Raw genomic sequence first — 22096 nt, 5'->3', positions numbered from 1 at the left:
AATTCGCGACGTCGTGCTAATTAGTCCAAAGTTCGTTAGTCTGTATTTCACTAATTAAGAGGCTGTTATTAAAAATATTTGAGTTCTTGCCGTTTTTCATGGGTCCCAATTGGTTCCCAAAGTTTGACAAACATCTGAGAGATGATGGCAGATTCTTTGATGATTTGACATGGAATGACCCAAAAGCTCAATTTTTAAATTGGGTATGTTAGTGAAAGAAGGAAGCTCCAAAACATTGAATATTCATATGCAGTGAGTCTTGGACAGTTTGCCCCCCCCCCCCCCCCCGTAAGCATAAATCAAATAAATTAAACATTTCAACAAGGTAGCAGACATAATTTGATTGTGGGTGGCAAAATAGGTCTCATTAAATCACAATCAACAGGCTGATCAATCAACATGGGAAACATAAAAACAATAATAAATTTTTCTTACCAAATCCATTTGAAGTTGCTTTTCTGGTTTGCTGGTATCCTACTTCTTTTCATCTGTTTCTCAATTTACTCCCTCCCCTTTCTTTGTGTATGCAATATGTAGATAAGTAGGACAACACTGCCGTGTGCTCAGTCCGCCAGGCCCCACTGAGCTTTGGCAGCCTAAACAAGTGGGCTTCACTCCAGATTCCCCGAGTGGTTGAGGCGAGCTTTACCATGTGGGATTTTTTCCCCCGATCCTTTTCATCTCTGTTTACGCTAACTGCAGTGGTGGGAAAAAGAAGAGATATCCACACATTTGCTTTTGAATGCAATGGTTCAACACAAATATAAAGAAATCAATTAACGGTGGCCATTCCTAACAGCATTTGGCACAACTTGAACAATCATGATACAAGATGCATGATAAACATAAAACATGCAACCAAAATTTATCTTTTCCGACTGCTGCAGGCCGACACGATTACAGACATAGGGATGAAAGGGATGGTGAGAATAAAAAAAAAACAATAAACAAATAAACATTCAATTAGTACAACAAAATTTGAATATGCATTTCAATAAAATAGACATTATCAAAGCTTTTCGACTTGCACTCCTGAGGATAAAACCACAAGCAGACGAAGAAGAACCATCAAACTCTCGTTAACCTCCGCTATCTTCGAAGATGGATGGAGGTTACTGTTTTCACCCCTTTCTGTTTGTTTGTTTGTGAACAGTATTACAGAAAAACTCCTCGACGGATTTCGACGAAACTTGGTGGGGGGTTAGGTATGGTCCAAGGATCATGCCATTAAATTTTGGACTTTGTCCCCCCCCCAAAAAAAAATTTGTTAGAGAATTTTTATTTTTTGCATTACTGCATGTTTTAAGTGATTTCCAACCCCCCAAAAAAATTGTTACCCCCCCAAAAATAGAGAAACTTTTTTTTTTTGCATTTCTACATGTTTTAAGTGATTTCCAACCCCCCCAAAAAGTAATTGTTAGAGAAAAAAAAATTTTTTTGCAACTTTTTTTCAACAAAATGTCGATTTCTTTTTTTTTGCATTTCTACATGTTTTAAGTGATTTCCAACCCCCCCCCCCCAAAAAAAAATGTTGGAGAAAAGAACTATAACTGTCAGCACTGTTGACATCATATTTAATGAATAAGATATAAGGTTCACTTGAGTGACCCAGCAGTATTGGCGGTGGAGGTTTTGCACTCTCCTGAGTGCTCCCCCTCTAGTTTATAAGGTTACAATGCAATGTCCTCAACGTTGATTGGTTGAGAGAAAGAAAGGATGGGATTACCTGATTGGTGGAACCATAGAGCATTATGAATAATCATTAGGCGGAAATGAATCACTAACAACTGGCGGAAACGTAATGCTAATTCGCCGAGGGGTGTGGTTTTCATGATGACTCAACGTTGACTGTGGTACAGTTGTGACACAGTCGAGCTATCATAATCAGAATAGATATCAAGTTCGGACAAATTCTTTCTGTCGACAAAGAACATGGTTGGTTGACCTGATGAATGTGGCCTCCATTGCATGAAGGTGAGTTAAACTGCATCCTCTCCTCAGGATTTCAAACCAGCCAATACGATATTGCTCTGCACACCGAGGATTATTCAGTGAATGGTAACCAATTGCAGAGGTGCAGGGAATAGTTGTCGTATTATGTACATTCTTACAAGCCCGAGTTGGTTATCTCTGTTCAGTTGACTGACCCCATCTGATCCCCAAAGGGATGTGTTGTTCAATACAATCCTTCAATCTCAAAGATGTATGGCCCACATACCGAGCATCACACTGACACTGAAATTCGTAAATGATCTTACTTTTATGAGAGGCGGGCAGAACATCTTTTTGGACTGACGGAAGCAACCGGCGGGTGGTGAAAATCACTCGTGGTTGAACAGTATAGTAAGAATGGGATACTGTCCGTCTGATCTGTTTTTTAAACCATTGAGACACTTTGCCTTTCCAAGGTAAACACAGGAATACGGGACATTTAGCAGGTCCGATTACACGGGTTTACAAAGAAATTTAGGCACGCATGAAAATAGGTGTTCTAACCTAAATAAAGGGTGCTGATATCAGATGCGAAATCCATTTTCACTCATCACCTCTAGTTTTTGAGATATACATTATACATGTACATACATGTATACATATAGCCTTAGACCCAAAAATATCTAAATATATAAAAATAAAAAAATCTAAAAAAATACACATTATATTATAAATATATACATTATAATATAAAAATGGAATATGTGAAAGCAAAAAAACTGGAAGTGATAGAGCAAAACTGTTTAGAAATTTGAATTCAGCATATCAAAATTAGTCAGAAACACCTATTCACATGCTTGTCTCAGAATTTTTTTTTTTTTGTAAACCAGTGTTATCGGATTCTTTGGTGAGTTCAGGAATTTGTGTGTGTGTGTGTGTGTATATATATATATATATATATATATATATATATATATATATATATATATATATATATATATATATATACATTGTTGATCTGTTCAGGATACCCATTATTAAGAAGAATAGTCTTGATGGTCTCAATTTCAGCATGGAGTTTATCTGTGGAGCAGATCTTTCTTGCTCTATTGACCAAGATACCAATCAATACAATCTTGTATCTCAAGGAACTGAAAGAGTCCCACCTAGTATACTGTCTGGTAAAAGTAGACTTGTGGTAGACTGATTTTATAAGCATTGGCCAATTTCTTAACGAAGATGTCCAAGAAGGGAATTATGCTGGAGTGTTCCATCTCTAAGGTGAACTCTCGGGATGGATGGAGAGAGTTCAGGTACGCGAAGAAGACTTTACATGCTGAGGTTGACTCGAAGACAACAAATATGTCATCCACGTACCGATTAATAGATGGAAGGGGGTTGAACTCCAGGATGTGGATCTGCAAAGGCACGTTTTTTTACAGTAACCTACAAAGATGTTTGCTAAGACGAGGCCTAGAGGGGATCCCATCGCTTCACCATTGATATTCATCCAAGTATACATTGAATCATTGAAACTGAACTCGACGGAATGGGTCGCCATATTCATTAATTCAATGAAGACGGACTCGGAGATCTGTGGAGTTGTCAAGTCACGATGATACAGAAGTTGTGTGCAGATTTTGATCACTTCTGTCAGTGGGACAGTTCAACCATGAGTGCTATTCAACCACAAGTGATTTTCACCACCCGCCAGTTGCTTCCGTCAGTCTAAAAAGATGTTCTGCCCACCTCTCATGTAAGTAAGATTATTTATGAATTTCGAGGCCTGTGTGACGCTAAGTATGTGGGCCACACATATTTGAGATTGAAGGATCCCATTGAGCAAAACGTCCCTTTTGAGGATCAGATGGTGTCAGTCAACCGAACAGACAACCAACTCAGGCTTGTAAGAATGTACATAGTATGACATGCGCCTCTGCCATTGGTTACCATTCACTGAATAATCTTCAGTGTGCAGAGCAATATAGTATTGGCTGGTTTAAAATCCTGAGTGGAGGACGCAGTTTAGCTCACCTTTGTGCAATGGAGGCCACATTCATCAGGTCAATCAATCCCATTCTTTGGAGACAGAAGTAATTTGTCTGAACTTTATGTCTGTTTTGATGATGATGGCTTGATTGTGTGACAACTGTACCACAGTTAACATTGTCATCATGTAAACTACACACCCCCCACCCCCAGCGAATTAGCATTACGTTTCCACCAGTTGTTGGTGATTCATTTCCACCTAATGATTATTCATGATGCTCTGTGGTTCCACCAATCAGGTAGTCCCATCCTTTCTTTCAATCAACTGTTGAGTCAACATCCGAGTCAACAGCTGAGTGGGATTTGAACTCAGGACCATAGGATGCCAAGACCACCATCCTAACCATTAAGCTAACACCAAGCATGTTAGCCCATTATATATATATATATATATATATATATATATATATATATATATATATATATATATATATATATATATATATATATACATATATATATATATATATATACTGTTTATATCAATAGATACAGATACAGATGGATGATATAATTTGTAAATAATTTTTTTTGTTGTTGGACTATTGTGAGTATCTCAAGAGAAGAACATTTTGAATGTCCCTCATATGTTTATCAGTTGTAGTCAGAGTATACAGTATAATCTGGTTAATAAGCGTATTCGTGAATATAAGCGCATATGAAAAACTAGAAGGGCACTCGGTTGAGCGCATACCTCCGCCACGTAATGCCTGATCCATGAGAGCATATCGGCCCAATATATTTTTGAAATATGCTACATATCATTTTTGCTCCTACCTCTCAATAGTGAAGAATCACTTTAAAAAAAATTAAATAATACTCGTATCCAGATTCGGATCTTCACCAAAATCGAATCAATTCGTCCTTGCCACACACCCAACCTGTTCACCAAGTTTCGTCTGAATCTGTCTACAATTTTTTGAGATATTGTGCTATATATCGGTTTCACACGATCTCTCAATCGTGAAGAATCACTTAAAATTCCAATTATAAATGAACAGGACAGAACAGACATTATAAATATATGTGGAAAAGTTACAGTCCCAGACAGGGAATTGAACCCTGGTTCTCTGGCAAACTATACTGGCACACTATACCAGGGCTCTGCCATCTGAGCTATCTGGTGGACCCACTGGCTTTGTGACGCAATTCCTCCACGGATAGAAATGCCACTCTCTTTCCACATATAGAAATGTCCACCAGATAGCTCAGATGGCAGTGCATTGGTACAGTTTGTCAGAGAACCTAGGTTTGATTCCTTGTTTGAGCCTGTAATTTTCCCACATATATTTATAATGTTAAAAAAATTCTAGTAGCCGGATCTGGATCTGGATCTTCAGCAAAGTCTAATAAGTTTGTCCTTGTCACACACTGAACCTGTCCACAACTTTTTGAGATATCCTGAACACAAACAGACAAACAAACAAGGAAAAGATGTGCAGAGCATGATACTTGCAAGATCTACACCCCTCTCCAAAGGTTGCCATGGATACATCAATTTGTCCATTTAATTAAGATTAATATTGACAGTCTTACTCAAAGCTCAGGTCAATCGGATGAAAATTGATTATTTTTAAGATTGAAATTGATGATTTTACAAGTTTGACCTTGAGTTGACCTTTGACCTTTTGACCTCAAAAATAGTTGGTTTCCAAATTCAGTGATGCACTGTGCAATTGCTGCTTAATTTTCAGGTTAATCGGATGAAAATTGACGATTTTTCAGATGAAATTTGATGAATTTAGAAGTTTTACCTTGAGTTGACATTTGACATTTTGACCTCAAAAATAGTTGTTTTTGCAATTCAGTGATGGACGGTGTAATTGCTGTTCAAATGTCATGTTAATTGGGTGTAAATTGACGATTTTTCAGTTGAAAATTGATTTTAGATGTTTGCCCTTGAGTTGACCTTTGACCTTTAGATCTCAAAAATGGTTAGTTTCCCAATTCAGTAATGCACTATGCAAATCCTGTTCAACTTTCAAGTCAATCGGATGAAAAATGACTTTTAGAAATTTGACCTCATCAAGAGCATGATACTTGCAAAATATGTTTTTGCAAATATTGTGCTCTTGAGTTGTGCTCTTTGTGCTTTTTGACCTTTGACCGCAAAATCAATAGGCTTCTCAGTTGAGACTACCTCTACAACTTTGTGAAGTTTCATGACGATCGGTTTATAATTGTGACCTGAAGGCGATTGACCGACCGACAGACAGACAAACAGACAGAATAACAAAATCGACTGACCAATATATGTGAAAAATCTTCGATTTTGCAAGTAACAAACAGACAGAGAGAAGTGAAAACATAACCTCCTTCACCTTCGGTGACGGAGATAAGAAGCGCACATGAACCTTCTGATTTTATTTCTCCATTAAAAATAAGCGTTTATATAAACGTCATCGTAAGGCTTTGAAAACTGAAAATATCACCTCAAACACGACAGTATTTCGTGTTTTATTTGCACATAAACTTTAAGTCCTGCTGCTTAATGAAAGAAAAATTCTTACACATCTGGTACTAGTACCCACAAGAGTTGTACATTCAAAGCAACGTCTTTTTAAAATAAAGTGTCATATAAGGTTGTTTTATGACCCTTCATGATAAAAGATCGGAACAACGTTTTTCATCACAATCAAAATGGACACGCCAGTGAAGCGTCGATCATACACCCGTGAAAAGAAGATTGAGATTATCGCATTTTCCAACTCTTGTAAGAAATGAAGACTTCACACATGGATTTTGATACGAATGGTGACGAATGAGGAAATAATTGTTCAGACTGAGAAAGGTTCAAAGAAAATATGGAGTGGAAGACGGGCCTTTTACCTGGAAATGGAAAACAAACTTGTTGCGGAGTTTGAACAGATACGTGCTCCAGGACTGAAAGTGTATGTAGTATTTCTTTCCGAGGTATGGACAATTAAAATTGCAATGATGTAAAAACTGACATCTACGCAGCCAATTTGAAGAACATTTACCATACTAAAGCGCATGTCATGGATTTTTAAATATAAGCACATTTGAAAAACAAGTGCATATGTATTCCACTAAATCTAATAATAAGCTCATACACTTATTATCCAGATTCTACTGTAGTTTTGTATGTGTTGCTTACTGTTTGGTATGTAGTTTGGTATGTGTTGCTTACTGTTTCTATCTGTGCTTATTCATTAGTCCCTGTCCATGTCTGTTCAATACAATCTGTAACATTAAGTGAGGATATTCAATTAAATCACGGTCTAGATATACCAGATTGTGATTGTTCATTCATTCCCTTTAAAACTGTTTCACTTTTTGCTATATACGATAACCCGTGTATCCTTGGTTGTTGTACTATTCCGCAAGGCTCAAAATTTTCAAGGTTCACGTGGATTTTTTTTGTTCTCAAAAATCAAAAGGTGCAGTTGAGTTGATGAGACTTCACTAATTTCTTAAGCCATTACCCATACCAGACTTAGATACTTGGCCCATCTGCCACCTGCATAGTGTCCACTGCCATTTCAGAATATGTGCTTTGATGATGTAATTTGTGGACTTAATTCTACTCCAATATTCCTTACGTGGAAGAAAGAATTAGAAAATCACAAGGTGAGAAGTGTGGATTATATGGTAGATGATTTAGAAAGAACTTCCCCAGCAATTTCTGCTCGAGCACCCATGTTCGTTTGTTTGGTAGGGTAGAGTTCCTTTGGTATCCATCTTGCCCTCACCTTGTTGAGTTACGAGTGAGAATAGACTCTTGTTTCCATGCATCCAACACTGACATCACCCAATCATGCTGCAATTCCACTTGTATAAATCTGGCAATTGTCCAAAATTTTCCAGTTCTGGTCTGATGTGGTGGATTTTGGTTTTTATCTGCCTTGTGAAAGCTCATGAAAGCTAAGATTAGCTCACTGGATCTGTTCTGTCTTTGTGTTGTTATTTCATACCCTTGTTGTTATTTGTGTTTTTAAACCATTCCTGTACTTTGATGTATTCCTAGTTGGTTGTGTCTTGTTGAAAATCGTGATTGTGTGTTTCTGCATTATCTCTCCAGGTCCCAGCTTGAAATCATGCTATTACTAAACTTAGGGCTGACACGTATTATTTATTTTGTCTTTTGTGTACTACTTTCACACTTCACGACTTTTTACAGGGTGGGGCGTTTATATACATATATATATATATATATATATATATATATATATATATATATATATATATATATATGACACATTTGCAATCTTTCTAATCAGAAGCAGTCTTGGCATAAATAATTATTGTTTTCTTTGTTTTACAGATAATACTAGAAAGTTTTTTTTTTTTTCTTTTTAATGATGGAGCACATTAAATGCAATGAGCATTTTTTTTTTCTTCTAAATTTTAAAGTTTTTTTCTAATGCAATGAGCATGCCAATTTCACAAACAAGGTCATCATGACAGATGAGGCACACTGATTTGGCAGATTTAACTCTAGCAGATTTCTTCCAATGGGGATTTCTGAAGGGCGAAGTTTACAAGGAACATCCAACATCGATCGATGAATTAAATGCAAACATCACTGCAACCATCCGCTCCATTGATCAAGAGACATTGCTTGTGGTAATGAACAATATGATGATCCGCTGTCGTGAATGCACAAATTTGAAAGGAGCCCATTTGTCTGATGTAATTTTTAAGAAATAAAGAATCAAAATTGATTTTAAAAACTTATGGCATGTGCCTATGTTTTATAGAAATTTTATTTGGTGTAGAAACAAAAAAGTTATAAGGATAATAAAACTGTCAGATATAAATGCCCCCACCCTGTATATTACATCCTCCTCCTCTTTAAAAAAAAAAACAAGCTCAAATGAGCTAAGATCCTCGTCTTCTTAATGATGACATCATAAAAACGAATATGACGTCATTGTGATGTATCAGGTTTGCGATAAATTATCTGTGCGAATGCCCTATTTGATTCCCGCAAACAGAATTCAAAAAGCTTTCCTGGTTTCGGAGATAATTTTTGAGGCGATTTCCATTAGCGGAGATATTTTAACATCATAACTTTTTTTCTAGGAGGAATTTTCAAAACCGGAGATGGTTCCTGTCTGTGCAGGGTATTTTTACATATATATGCCAAGTTTCAGGAAGTTTCGATGAAAACTGTAGGCTGTGAAACAAAAAAGTCCACAAGAAGAAGTTGAAGAACAACAACGTGAGTAAGACTTAGAGATCCTCCACGAGGATCTAAAAAAAAATTTTTTTCAACCTTTATTTAACATGAAAAATCACGTACTCATTTTTTCTGTTATTTCGTTCCTCCATTCATTCTCATAACCTCCTAATATAACTAACTTGCTTCTTACTTTAAAAGTTTTTAATGATGTCAAAGTTTCATTTCTTATATCTGACAAGAAAACCTCGTCTTTTTTTTTTTCTTCCTCATCTCGATCTCCTCATCTTCTTCTTCCCTAAATTTATTTCCAAATCGGTTGATCACTCAAAAGCTCGGTCCGTGGACCATCCCTCCAAGCCTATAGCATGACTTTCCTCAGTGTTTTCAATAACCCTTCATTTTATCCCCGTCACAATGTCTCTCTTCATTTATCTGAATTAGGGATGAAACTTCCAGTCTGCAGAGAATGCCAGCAAATGACGATTAATGCTCGCCACCTTCATTCCTGAATTTCTGACTTTCACTCATGTCGTAAACATGTGGCCATCGATGGAATCCTCTCTTCCCCTCTCCCAGTGAAAGCTGGAATTCCCCAAGGCAGTGTTTTGGGCCCAATGTTCCTCATCTATATAAATGACCTCTTCGATGCTCTGGAAGACCCTCTCTTCCTTTTTACAGGCGACACTCTGCTCTGGCGCATGCTCCCATACCTGACCTGACCTGACCACATTGAGTCATACAGTACCCCCATCCTTCTTCTCGGCAAAGGGCAGCTGCTTATCTGGAAACGAGACTTCACCATCAACCATGACCTCTCCTTGGCTGACCACAGTGCAAAGCTGGCCTCCACAGCCAACCACAGACTCGCCATCTTCCATTGAGCTAATGCTTTCCTTGGAAAATCAGAGAAAATCAGAGCTTTAGATTTCCAATCTAAAGTTATCAAAATTTATTTGAACATTCTCCATATGGGGTCTGTTTCTTTCACATCACCGCAGGCAGGTCGCTGGTCTTTTTTTTTTTAAATGCCTCTTCTACAACATTGCTCCCTCTGCTGTCTCAGTCCTCCTTCCCTATCTACTCCGGATGCATGCATTCTTCCAGGAACTACCTCCTGGTTAAATGTCCAAAATTCAGGCTGACTGCACATCTCCACTCTTTTACTCCTTACTTCTCCCATCTATGGAGCTGCCTTTCAGAGGTTGTTTTGTCTCACTCTTCTCTCCAGGGCTTCAAGCAAGCGGTGTACCAGCATCTCTCGTCATCCCCAAAGTCTGACCCAAGATCTTTATTATCCCCATTAACCTCTCTTAACCGAACCATCTTACTAGTTCCAGTGTTTCTTCCCTTTTGCCTCTTCTCTCTTCCTATTCATTTAATTCCCTTGATGTTTGTCCCACTGTCAGTTCTGCCTTGCTCTTGGCTCTTCCATTGGCCTCACTCCTGTAAACAAAAAAAAGTTGTTCACCACTTAACATATCCTTGGGTGGCAGTGAGAATGCTCAATATCAGTGAGATTACCAACTGTGCCATTTGAACACACAACTAACTACATGAAAAGCATGCACTACCAAATTGTGCAGACGGTGTCCTGTTAGTTTCAGCTGCTTTGATACTCTCCTTCACAAGGAACCTACTGATATACCTCTGTTCCACAACATATGTGACCATTGATCTCCATCTTGTTTTTATCCAAAATGCTTTGATCATTGTTGACATCACTTCTTGTTTGACTTGTTCACTATTGACAAGATCAATGCACAATGTTGTTGTTTTTTGTAGAAAGTGTTGCATTGATTATTATTTTTATACGTTCAACACTAAAATGTCCACATCAACCTTGAACCACCCTCGTTTTTTTTCACATTTGCTTCTCCAAGCCTCTTCAATAACTCTCGCTTCATACTTCTTTGTTTATAAAGCTTTGCATTTGCTGCTGTCCTTGTACTATTGCTGTCTCTTGGGTCGATTGTACAAGTGGGTGAGATTGTAGTGCAATCATTGAATTGATTGAGGTTATGGTGTAAACATGGATAGACTGCCTTTTAATTTCTTTGGAAGGCCTTATCATTGTTTATCTTTCTGTACTTGTCATGCTTTGAAAGACAAAAATGAATGCATTAACAATGTATACATCTTCAAAATTAATGTAGATTGTGGTCTGGGTTAGTGCCTAATCTTGCGATCTTACATCTTCCTCGGAGTCTTGGATTCTACTCCTCCTAATCTTTTATATTACCTGCGCTCTTCTTCTCACCTTTTCTCATGAAACTTTAGTGTACTGTCTCTAAAATGTCCACATCAACCGTGGAGTGTTTGGTGATGGAGAGATGTGTAAGTCACATTTGTGGTGGGGCCATTCTGGGTACAGGAGCAAATGTGAATGCTTCAAAACTACACGAGATGGCACTCCACCATGCAGCGAGGACACTCAGTCCGGACCTCATTGACCTACTGGTGTCCTATGGTGGTAATGTTTATGCACGAGACAACCGTGGCCGCACGCCGCGTGACTACATCTCACCGGACACAGCCTGCGCTCAGCGTCTGCTGTTCTACGAGTGTGAGTATTGATAGTAGTGTGGCTTGGTGCTTCATGGGAGGAGGATGAGAGATTCAAATGATTGACCAATCTAAGGTTTCTCGATTCAGTCTCTGCTGCAATGAGATGAGCTTAAGCTTACATGGCTCGACAGGTATTCAAAAATGACTGCACCACCAACTCGTATCGCTGTTCAACAGGCAAGGCTTGGGTCTGATATGTCACCTGAGCGATCTTTATCCGGGAATGTGCAGGCATTGTGTGTTACGTGAAAAGTATCCTCACAACAGGGAGAGAGCATCGCTTCACTGCAATCCATCTATTGAGACCTGACATGGTCGCCGTCCATCAGACCGAAACTGAGTCTGCTGGGCAGCTATTCTAATTTGTGGTGCTTTCACATTTAAATATAGACCTTCTATAGCCTATTTGATAGTGCCATGGTCAGAGCAAAAGTGTGGATATTTTGTTCACTTTCATAACCCATGATGAGGATAGGCTGCTCTTCCTAAGAATACCACATAGAATCTATAATACCTTCAAATGATTGTCAGGAAATTAAATTTCTGGCTTAAGGTCTCCTTTCAAAGAATGCACGCTGCTGAAAGAATGCACCCCCTGTTGACACCATAATTAAATTGCAGCTTTTATCATCTTGTTTGACCGCTGGAGAGACCTAGTTTTTAATTTTTCTTCCTTTCTTGCTCAATTTTAGCCAGCAGGCTGTCCAGCCATCAATTTGTTCATGCATGTTTGAATTTTACAATGCAAGGAAGTTATTTGATGGCTCAGTATTGTGTAAGTAACAGTGGTATGATTGAGAGATGCGAAAGCAATGTTTTCATGGCCCACAGGCCAGCCCCTGCAGATGATGCAGCTGTGTCGGCTTGCCGTTCGTCACACAGTTGGACCTCAGAGACTCGACCGGCTCACAGAACTGCCTCTTCCCTCTCCTGTGCTCCAGTACCTTGTTTCTGGTTAAATATCCAGTGATTGTCCTTTCCTGCACCTTGTTCCTTGCCAACACAGTTTGACCTTTTGACCTGTGCCAATTCAATTTGTTCCTTTCAAATTATTCTTTTTTCAGACATATTTGTGAGGTCATCCAAACATCACGTTCGGACAAGATTAGGGTCACCCTGGCTTATTCAGATATGAGATGGACAAGTAGGTGAAGCATGTCTCAGTCTGATACAGCTGCTGTGAAAATTTCATCAATCTGCACACACCAATGCTTGTAAAGGCCATCCATGCTCACTCAGGCAGAAGTTTCAATATCCACTGTATATTTGGATTGTTGATTGAATGCAGCACCACAGCTATGATGCACTTTACTAATCACTGGTTTGGCATTCAGTGATGCATCATGCACAAAATACATATTACCTTCCTTGCATGCACATCTTGAAGGTGCATTAACTGGATTTTTTTTAATTTTCATACTCATGAATTCACGGTAAACATGATGTCCCCATTGCCTAGTGATGCTGAAAAAGTAGTTTGTCTCCCATTTCAGATTGGAATAATGCCAGTTTACCAATTGGAAAACTTTAAGGAAAATGTGGCAAACTCACACCGTTTCTCAGGGCATTTGAAACGAACCAAGCTGGAATGCTCGAGATGTTGCCACATGCAGCTTGTAGTTCGAGTTCGATCTTCTGCCTGCAAAACGCCGATTCCCAGACCAATATTTTTGACTCCTGAAATCCAAAGGGCAATGGGACTTCCTGTCTACCCCCTTCTTAATGAACTGAACACAAGTGCAAAGGAAATCTAATTTGAGCATTTTTTGTTGTTGTTGTTGTTGAGCAACACAACATGATTTCTGGTCCTACATCGGTCAACAACACCTGGCCTACGTCGCACTGTGCAACCGAGCTCGTTTTGCAATAAATACATTGTGATACTCCTTGAGCCTGGTGTGGCTTAGTGATTAGGGTGGTGGCTTGGGATCCTCGCGGTCCTGAGTTCGAGCCCCGCTGGCCGCTGAGTTAGCATCAGGGGAGTTGACTCAGCCTGTCATCCTTCCGAAGGTCGGTGAAATGAGCACCAGTATACTGGTAATTATCTCTGCAGGGTCGAAGGCGCCGAATGGTTGGTGTCAGGAAGGGCATCCGGCCGTAAAAAAGTCACAAGAAAGGGTACCATGATTGGAGCCCGCAAAAAGCTGACCCCTGCTCAGGGATAAAGGCTTTGAAATGGTGTGATGATGATGACATTGTGATACTCCTTGGAAGTGCAAATTCATGTTCTCTTTTCTTTTCCCACATAAAATAACATGTACGGTACCCAACTTCTGAAATATCCACAAACCTCACACAGATAAATTTTTTTTTTTTTTTTTTAAATAACATGCTTCCTTTATTTTGGTTTTCATATGCTAAAAATATTTCGTCGTTGCAAAAATATTCTGTAACCAACCTTTCTCGTTATCATTCGGAATCATTCCATCCATCAACTTTCAAAACCTCTCTGCTGTCCATCTTTTGAAAAAGAAAAACCAACTTCCCTTGCACTTGCCACAGCCAAACGCTGCACATTCCATCCAACTTACTCTGACCATCTAAGCACTTGCGTAAACCCACTTTAAATAAAATCCATTCCTTGGTCAAAACAAACAAATACAGTGTACATAAAAAAATTAATTCATTGGATTTCCATTCAACAAACTAAGATGAAACAATCTGTTCTTAAGACTAATAAAATTGATTGACTTTTGTGACCCATCCATATGCATAAAGGTCACCATTGTGTGACGTTGGCATGTAGAATTTGAATCAAAGCGGTTATTCGAATGTGAATTTGGATGTGCAAAATCGCCGAAATGTTATTCCACAAATTCCAATGTGATTTTTTTAGTTGTATTTAAAAAGAAATACAGGACATCGAATATTTTGCAGCTATAAAGTGGAATATCTGCTGTTCTGCTTCCCTTGCATGACTATCATTTTGCATGAGCGGAGTATTTTGAGCTGCAATTTGGAACGCCATTCATCTAATGACTCGATGTTGACCTAATTTGATCAAGGTCAAGAGGCTGTGGTGTATTTTTCCAAGACCCGACTTGAAATGGAAAGTAGCTGTTTTATATTTTGCAGAACCTTACATTTATAAAAAGCTGTTGCTTTTTTGACCTATTTCCTACAAGTGACTGCACACTTGCTGAAAGACCTGCAACATCACTCTACAGCGTGTTTGAGGTCACGGACTTCCGGTTTTTCTCAGATATAAAGCTTTTGTGTTATCAGGTGGTTGGAGATGAGCAAGTAACTAGCAATGAGGGAATTCTGCACAAATGTATGCACAAATGATGGACTTTTAATCCATCCCCCCCATCCACCTTTTTTCTCTTACTCCCCCACAACCCACCCAATATGTCTAAATCCCATTCTCATCATGCATATGTATTATGTAGATGGTTAGAAGTTCAGCTGAAACTTTTTAATGGGCTTGTAAATTAGTGCGGCAGCAGTATTAATCTTGGTGTAATTATGGTGACCAAATACCTTCTGATGAAGGTACTATCGCCCAACCCTCCTGCTGTTTGTAAATCGATAGATCTGAGATGTTGGCCAAGCCACCTCATACAATGACTGCTACTAACAGTTTGAAAATGAATACCCTATACAAATCAATCCATCCATCCATTGGGACCATACTCGATGCAGAGCGTTGGTGCTATCTAAACAGTCTCCTTGGCTATTGGGCACAATCCTGGATGGGTCCGACACAGGATACCAGCAAGCTGGCACTCATTTTGCCGACCTCGGAGGGATGACAGGCAGAGTCAACCCCACGTGGTATTAATTCAACAGCTGAGTGGGATTTGAACTCAGGACCCTGGGATCCAAAGCCTACCACCCTAACCATTAAGCCAACACCAGGCATGTATGCAAATAGCTGATAAAATTTGATGAAGCTTCTTGCCAAAAAGTCACAATGGATGGTGTCAAAAGACACAAAGGTATGCTGGGCCACCAAAATACCCATCCTTAAATCCCACTGATTCCTTCTGACGTACCTTCAGAGGAACCGTTTAAATTCCCATTCTTGACTTTACAAATGGAGTTGTGGTCCCAGTAATCCTCTAGGGATACTCATCACCTACTTTGCATAAACTCGAAGAGAACCAATAAAGTTTCTCCGGTTTCCCCTCAACCCCCCCATCCCCACACAGGAACATGACCTTCTGTACCTATTTGGGTTGTAATTTTGGAGCTCATCAGATCCATGAATTGTGCAGAAGTGTACAGCCATCGCGAATGGTAATTATTATACAAAAACTTTAAAGATATGACGAGGAATCCAAGCAAAAATATAGGGCAAACATAATGTCGAATACAGACGAACTAACTTTGAACCTCAATGTACAAAAAGTGGTGCTAGCGACCCATTTGTAATAACACATGCGTTGTACAAGCAACTGTTCAACTTATGTGCATTTGGTGATGGAGTATAATACAAAAAACAATGCCAAGGAGACAATTAAGGAGGTGAAGAATATCTGTAGGCTAAACCACTTTAAGGCCCTAAAATTGGAGTAACAATGACTTTTGAAGAACATTAAATACCACCATAATGATGTATGAAATAAACGAAATAATGAATAAGAAAAAAGAAACTTGCAGCATATCAGCTTTGAACCACCATGGAGTTCTGTTCTTGACTCGAGACGTACCGATCTAAGCCTGTATTGCTTCCGGGTCCCTGAGCTGCCACGTTGAATATCGGCATCTCATCCATAACCCGAGACCTTATGCTGGACTGACCACCAAACTCCTCTTGTTTAGAGGTAGGAATGGCGGTCTCGCACATTTTGCAGGTGCCGCAGTAGCTGGAATGCAGGCTTTAGCTTGATGAAGGGCACAGAGCCACTTGTGCTTGTTGAATACGTCGGCAGCTTGTAAGGTAAGCGGTGTCTGCTGTGCCACAGAGCCTTGGCCAACACGGAAGCAGTTTTTGGCTGTTGGGAAACAGTACAGAACATGCAGAGTAGTCCAAAAAAGAAAAAAAAAAGCCAAATAAGTAACAACCAAGGACAGGTAAGGGAAGACAGACATAGTTTGTGGCAGCACACATTTATCACCTTCCTTGCACTGAATGGAAGACTGAAAATGGTCAGAGGTGGGACAGTTCCAAAGATAGAGGAATGAAGATGAAAGAACAGCTTTGGTAGTTCAATTAGTAATGGGTTAACAAAATGCTGGTGTTATCCCACGTGGACATGTGATGGGGTGAAAAAAAATTGTTTGGTCAACAGAATCCGAGTCGAGCTTGAGTATTAATCAAACTCATTCACCAAGGAATTCCAATGATAACAAGCTGTCAAACTTAGTGGATAGTTTGGAGACCGGGTGATAATTTTGCTGTGTAAAATAAAATGGTGGCTGACAGGATGGCCTTGAGGTATGCACACTTGCCCCTAAGCTGTCGAGCCTGGGTTTGAATCTTGACCCGGCTATAAACTGTCATCTGGTGTTTCACAAGCATGGCATGGTAAGGCAATCAATGTGTTGCCGTCCCTTGGATAGACGTTAAACTGGCCGTCCCGTCTGCAAGAATTAGTGGATGTCAAAGAACCCACAGTGTCCTTCGCCTAGACTAAACAAGCTATCAACAGTACCAAGAACAAATTCCAAATTCCTGCACACTCAGCCAAGTACGCTGCGTTGGAGTGGCGACCCGTCCAGGATTGAAAACTGAGCCAAGACACTGCTTCAGCAGAACCGACGCTCTGTACAGAGCAGGGTGCATAATAATAATAATAATAATAATAATAATAATAATAATAATATTACAGTGAGCCACAGTTCTTACACATTTAGTTTGCATCGAGGAGCTGTCATCATCCGAAAACAACTTGGCAAAATGATCATTGCAGTTTAAATTATAGCTTGCTGAGGTGAGATCACAGTTTGGCGCCAAACCGGTAAGCACTTTCTCACAAAGTGAATATGCTGTGACAAAATCAAGGTAATATAACGTTGCACCAAGGGGGGGGTTGACATTAAAATCTGACTGTGTAGGACTTAAATAACATCATTAAAAGACACGTCAACAATGGTGTCAGAAAGGTGGCCCAAAGAGTTGTAGCGTCAGACAATCATTGCCACCCGGGAAAATATGCTGGGGCACATTATTTGTCTGAGAAGGGTGGGGAAACGCATGCTGTCAAAAGCAACATGCTGTTTAGCATGTGTTGCGGAAGTTCATGGGCCAGAAAAAACCTGGAACCCAATAACGTCCTTGGCAAGGACTTGCACAAGAAAGGACAAAATATCACGTGCTGAACTCGGGTGCATTTTAGATGTTTCTGATGTTTTTGGATACATTTTAGTGCCATTACATTTTTTGAATTCCAGTGTCAAGGCTTAGGAAAAAAAGCTCAGTGGCAACGGATTGGTGGGCAACGTACCGACATCGAATTGAAAATAAAGACATGTGACATTTGCTGGATCAGCACTACTTTTACTCTCCAGCATAATCACTACAAGGGACATCAATATCGTTCGCTCTTCAATTTAACGGAGAAGATAATATAAAGGCTTTTTTTTGCGTCTTCTGTAAACTTTTGTTTTTGATGATAAATGTTCAGAATGGTTTTCGAGTCAACTGAAAAGATCACTGTACACAATGAAATATCTAATGAATAATGTATTCTTACCTTCGAAGTGATGCAACGGGGTGGACCAAATATGTCATGGAATCATGGTTTATATACATTGGATGGGATAAAGTAGAAAAAATTATCGTTAAGAGAAACACCCACTCCCTCTGAGAGTAGCTTGGGAAGCGGGATGGTGGAGTAATTTTATTTTGTATCTGTGGTGAGTAATACCCCCTCCCTTCCTCTGGCAGGAGTCGGTAAACAATGTGCGCTGTGCCATGTGCACAGTCGAAAATCAAAAGCTGTCAACACACCCTCATGGGGAGGGGGTATTATTTTGTGCCCATGGCCTGACACCGGGTACCCTCGGCACGTGCGCAAAATTTGATGGAGATCAACCAAGCTGTTTGAGCCTACAAGTGAACAGACGGACAGACGAACAGGCACTCTGTATTTTAATATGATTTTTAAGTAGCCAAATTCCCCAAATCTACTCGGTGTCAAAATTACGATGAAATGACACACATGGTAACCACATGGGGGCATTCAAAACATTTTACCAACGAGACACTTCCAATCGGTCAAGACAGACTCATGTTTATTTATCTCAAATTTTATGTACAGTATAGAGTACGTGTGTGTGTGTGTGTGTGTGTGTGTGTGTGTGTGTGTGTGTGTGTGTGTGTGTGTGTGTGTGTGTGTGTGTGTGTGTGTGTGTGTGTGTGTGTGTGTGTGTGTGTGTGCGCGTGTGTGTAAGGATAGCATAGAGTGAGGCACATTCACCTCAAAGCTATCTAGCCAGGGTTCGAATCCTGATCCACCTATAAACTGTCATCCTAGTGTTTCACAGGTAGGGTGACTCATCAATATGTGTGTGCTATCCCTTGAAATAGATGTTAACCTGGGTGTCCCACCTGCCAGCATTCGTTGGCGAAAGTTAAAGATCCCACGGTGTCCTTCACGAAGAGTAGGCGAACTATCGCCAGTACCATGAACAAATTACAAATTCCTGTCAATAACTACTGCTGGGAAAGCAATGGTGAACTACCTAGGATAACCATTGCCAATTCACTGCTTCATCAAAACCGATGCTTTGTAACAGAGCATACCTACGTACGTACATTACATACATACATACATACATACATACATACATACACTGAGTTTGCTTGCCTGATGCAAACTCCACCCCTATCCTCAGCATGTGGGCACAGAAAGCTCAGCAAGAAAGTGTCGGGCAAGAGCAAATTTCGGCCAAATGTACATGTGTGGTCCAAGCTCTCTCCTCAGCAAGATGTCAGTCCATAGTACAACATGAGTACATGTAAGTACGTAGTTGAATAAAACTATCACTTACATCCGAATAATCATTGCTTTCAGCAAAGAAGCTGAACTCCATTTCAAATTCACAATTAAATATCGACCCACAGGGTGGGGGTAAACCGCTGGAACTGATATATTACTTTGAAGAATCTCGACTACCCCTCAAGATTCATTGGTCTGCAAGGCCAGGGATTCAAAACACGAGCCCAGTGACATGCCAATGAGAGTTTGTTCTGTGTCGAAATAAGGAAGTTGTTTATGACGGATCACTTTTCAGCAGTAGGATTTTGTCGTTTGGCCTGGCGACAGTCATGTGCTAGTTGTGGGATGGTGTTATTTATATAACTTGAATAGTGTGAGTAGAGCAAAGGTGAATCATGCAGGAAAAGTATTCTTAAGGTGCGGTGGTGATTATTGGTGGATGGCGATAAAAAATTGAGTACTGATGAGTAAGGGAATATGAGAAAAGGAAAAGGGAAAGATGATCATCCAAGAGGACGCACCTTTGTCCCCAAAGGCTCCTCGGAAAGAGCCTCCAAGACGCGCCTCCCCATCTGGGATGTTAATAACATCAAGCTCAACGAGGCGTAATGGTCGGCCGCACACCTGGTAGGCCAGGCCCTCTGGCCGAGTCACAGGTCGAGTTAGGACAAGGCCCTCGGCAAACAAGAAGGCATGCAGTTTCTGTCGGGGATTGGGTGGACGGGGAGTGAAAGCGATGGGAGTGAAGACAGGTGCATGGATTATGAGAATAAAGATAAAACATGACAGCACAACCGTCGCAGTATTTTGATCCCCAAGAAGCATTTTCCACGAACATGGGTTCATCCTGACTTATCAATTCCATTGGTGGCACAGTGTAAAAAAAAAAAAAAACCACAACAGATTGTGATTGATCATGGAAATGATAACAACGTTGATAAACTTGATACTTCATTGTCAGATTGGTGTTTCACAGGGAGGGTGTTGAATTAACAATGCGAGGTGCGTGGAGTGCGAGATGTCCTCGGATGGACATTAAGCTGGGGGTCCGATCTGCAAGCATTAGCTAGTGGCCATTAAAACCCCCACGGAAATTAAGTTGTTCCTCAATCATAAACTGACATTTGCAGACAGACAGACGGACATGAAACAATTGCTTAACCTCGCTTTTCGCTTCACATGCGTGGGGTAATAATGATTGTGGCAACAATGATAATGAGATTAAGTATTGATCCTGCTGCTGAAAATTAATAATTGCTTTATATAGTCCTCCATATGTTAGTGTGTATTGATAATGGTGAGGACGTGGAAGGAATGTGGACCTACAGCTCCACGAGCATTGCGTAGCTCTCCATGACAGTGTAGGATGCCCGAGGTCCCGACATCGTCTTTGTGTCCATCTACCGCTGCGTGTACCAACCGCTGGCAATAAAACCGGCACTCTGCCCTTCCTGCATCCCTGTTCAGGTCTGCCAGGATGCCCCGTATTACACCGAGCTGCAAAGACAAGATACATAGGACATCAATTTTTCATTCAAATGGACCAATAATCTAGTCCTTAGTCCACACTCATCAAACTATTGACGTCAAAAGATTATATTCTGGGCAAACATTTATAACAATGTGGAAGAGGAAAATAATGATTAATGATATTTTGTGAACTCGTTGATTTTTCCTTTTTTATTTCCTCCCTGTGCAGTGATTACCTTGTGCGTTGTACAGCTCATGGCGTTACACAGGCTTATTGCGCGTCGGTCATTTGTCACCATGTCATAGATTTACCGGGTGCCCACTTCACCATCTGACAAATGCGTATGATCGGTAAAACCTCACCAACTTTGATTAAACAACTGCAAGTCATCTCAGGAAGCTATTGATTGCAAAATGAGAAGAAATGAATCGCTGCCAGGGGAAGGGAGAGCGGAGGGAGGGTGGTGTCGACTTACAGCACAGTGCAGCAGTTGCCAATCTGGATGCTCGGGTGGCGTGTGTCTTAGGATCTCCTGTACGAGCAGTGGATACTTGACAAGACGCCCACGTGGAACATCAAGAAAGCTCCAGAGCTCGAGGCGCCGGCTGAATGGTGACTCGATGCATCGTCGGAGGAAGTCGTCCACACGGGGGTCTTGCTTCTTATGATCGAGCAAAGCTTTGGCTTCGGCTTGGTTGCTGCAGTAGTTTTTGTAATTTTTCAGTCTCGGAAGCTGGGATAGAACAAGAAAGCAAGAGAAGATGTTGCTGCATAACCGATTATACAAAAGTGAACAACTTGAGTGTTGGACGATGAGATTTTGTCATGCCATTCCCATTTCTCTCAACTTCCATCACAAGTTCATCATGTGATCAAATCAAACAATGACATTTGGCAAGCTTTGAACATCAAGCAATAATCGTATTGATTAATTTTTTTTTTGTGATTGAATGTAGGACAGTGGCTCAGCACAAGAATGTTGCCGCTTGATCCGTTTCGTGTTCCGTTTGATCGGCTCCATCCGATTAAAGCTGCCATGCAATG

General features: G+C 40.2%; 2 protein-coding genes across 3 annotated transcripts in view; one reads left to right on the top strand and one right to left on the bottom strand.

Annotated features, from left to right (window-relative positions):
• ASB13 (ankyrin repeat and SOCS box containing 13) overlaps window positions 1-13578 on the top strand; it is a 43691-nt gene extending 30113 nt beyond the window's left edge. For both annotated transcript variants that reach the window (XM_085870611.1, XM_085870609.1), the window contains exons 5-6: window positions 11499-11690; window positions 12524-13578. In XM_085870611.1, the coding sequence (XP_085726737.1) occupies window positions 11499-11690; window positions 12524-12651 (320 nt within the window). In that variant the 3' untranslated portion in view covers window positions 12652-13578. The remainder of the gene's footprint in view (window positions 1-11498; window positions 11691-12523) is intronic.
• Window positions 13579-13993: 415 nt separating this feature from the next.
• The window catches only part of LOC147032748 (rho guanine nucleotide exchange factor 3-like), a 28595-nt gene continuing 20492 nt past the window's right edge, over window positions 13994-22096 (bottom strand). The window contains exons 7-10 of the mRNA XM_085870608.1: window positions 21528-21785; window positions 20908-21078; window positions 20103-20283; window positions 13994-16632 (exon numbers count right to left, since the gene is read on the bottom strand). Of these exons, the coding sequence (XP_085726734.1) occupies window positions 16424-16632; window positions 20103-20283; window positions 20908-21078; window positions 21528-21785 (819 nt within the window). The 3' untranslated portion in view covers window positions 13994-16423. The remainder of the gene's footprint in view (window positions 16633-20102; window positions 20284-20907; window positions 21079-21527; window positions 21786-22096) is intronic.

This window comes from Eptatretus burgeri, chromosome 2 (genome assembly GCF_056783735.1).
Source record: "Eptatretus burgeri isolate ZD-2024b chromosome 2, Ebu_testis_v1, whole genome shotgun sequence".
NCBI classification, from domain to species: Eukaryota; Metazoa; Chordata; class Myxini; order Myxiniformes; family Myxinidae; genus Eptatretus; species Eptatretus burgeri.
This window is presented reverse-complemented; position numbering and strand designations above follow the sequence as displayed.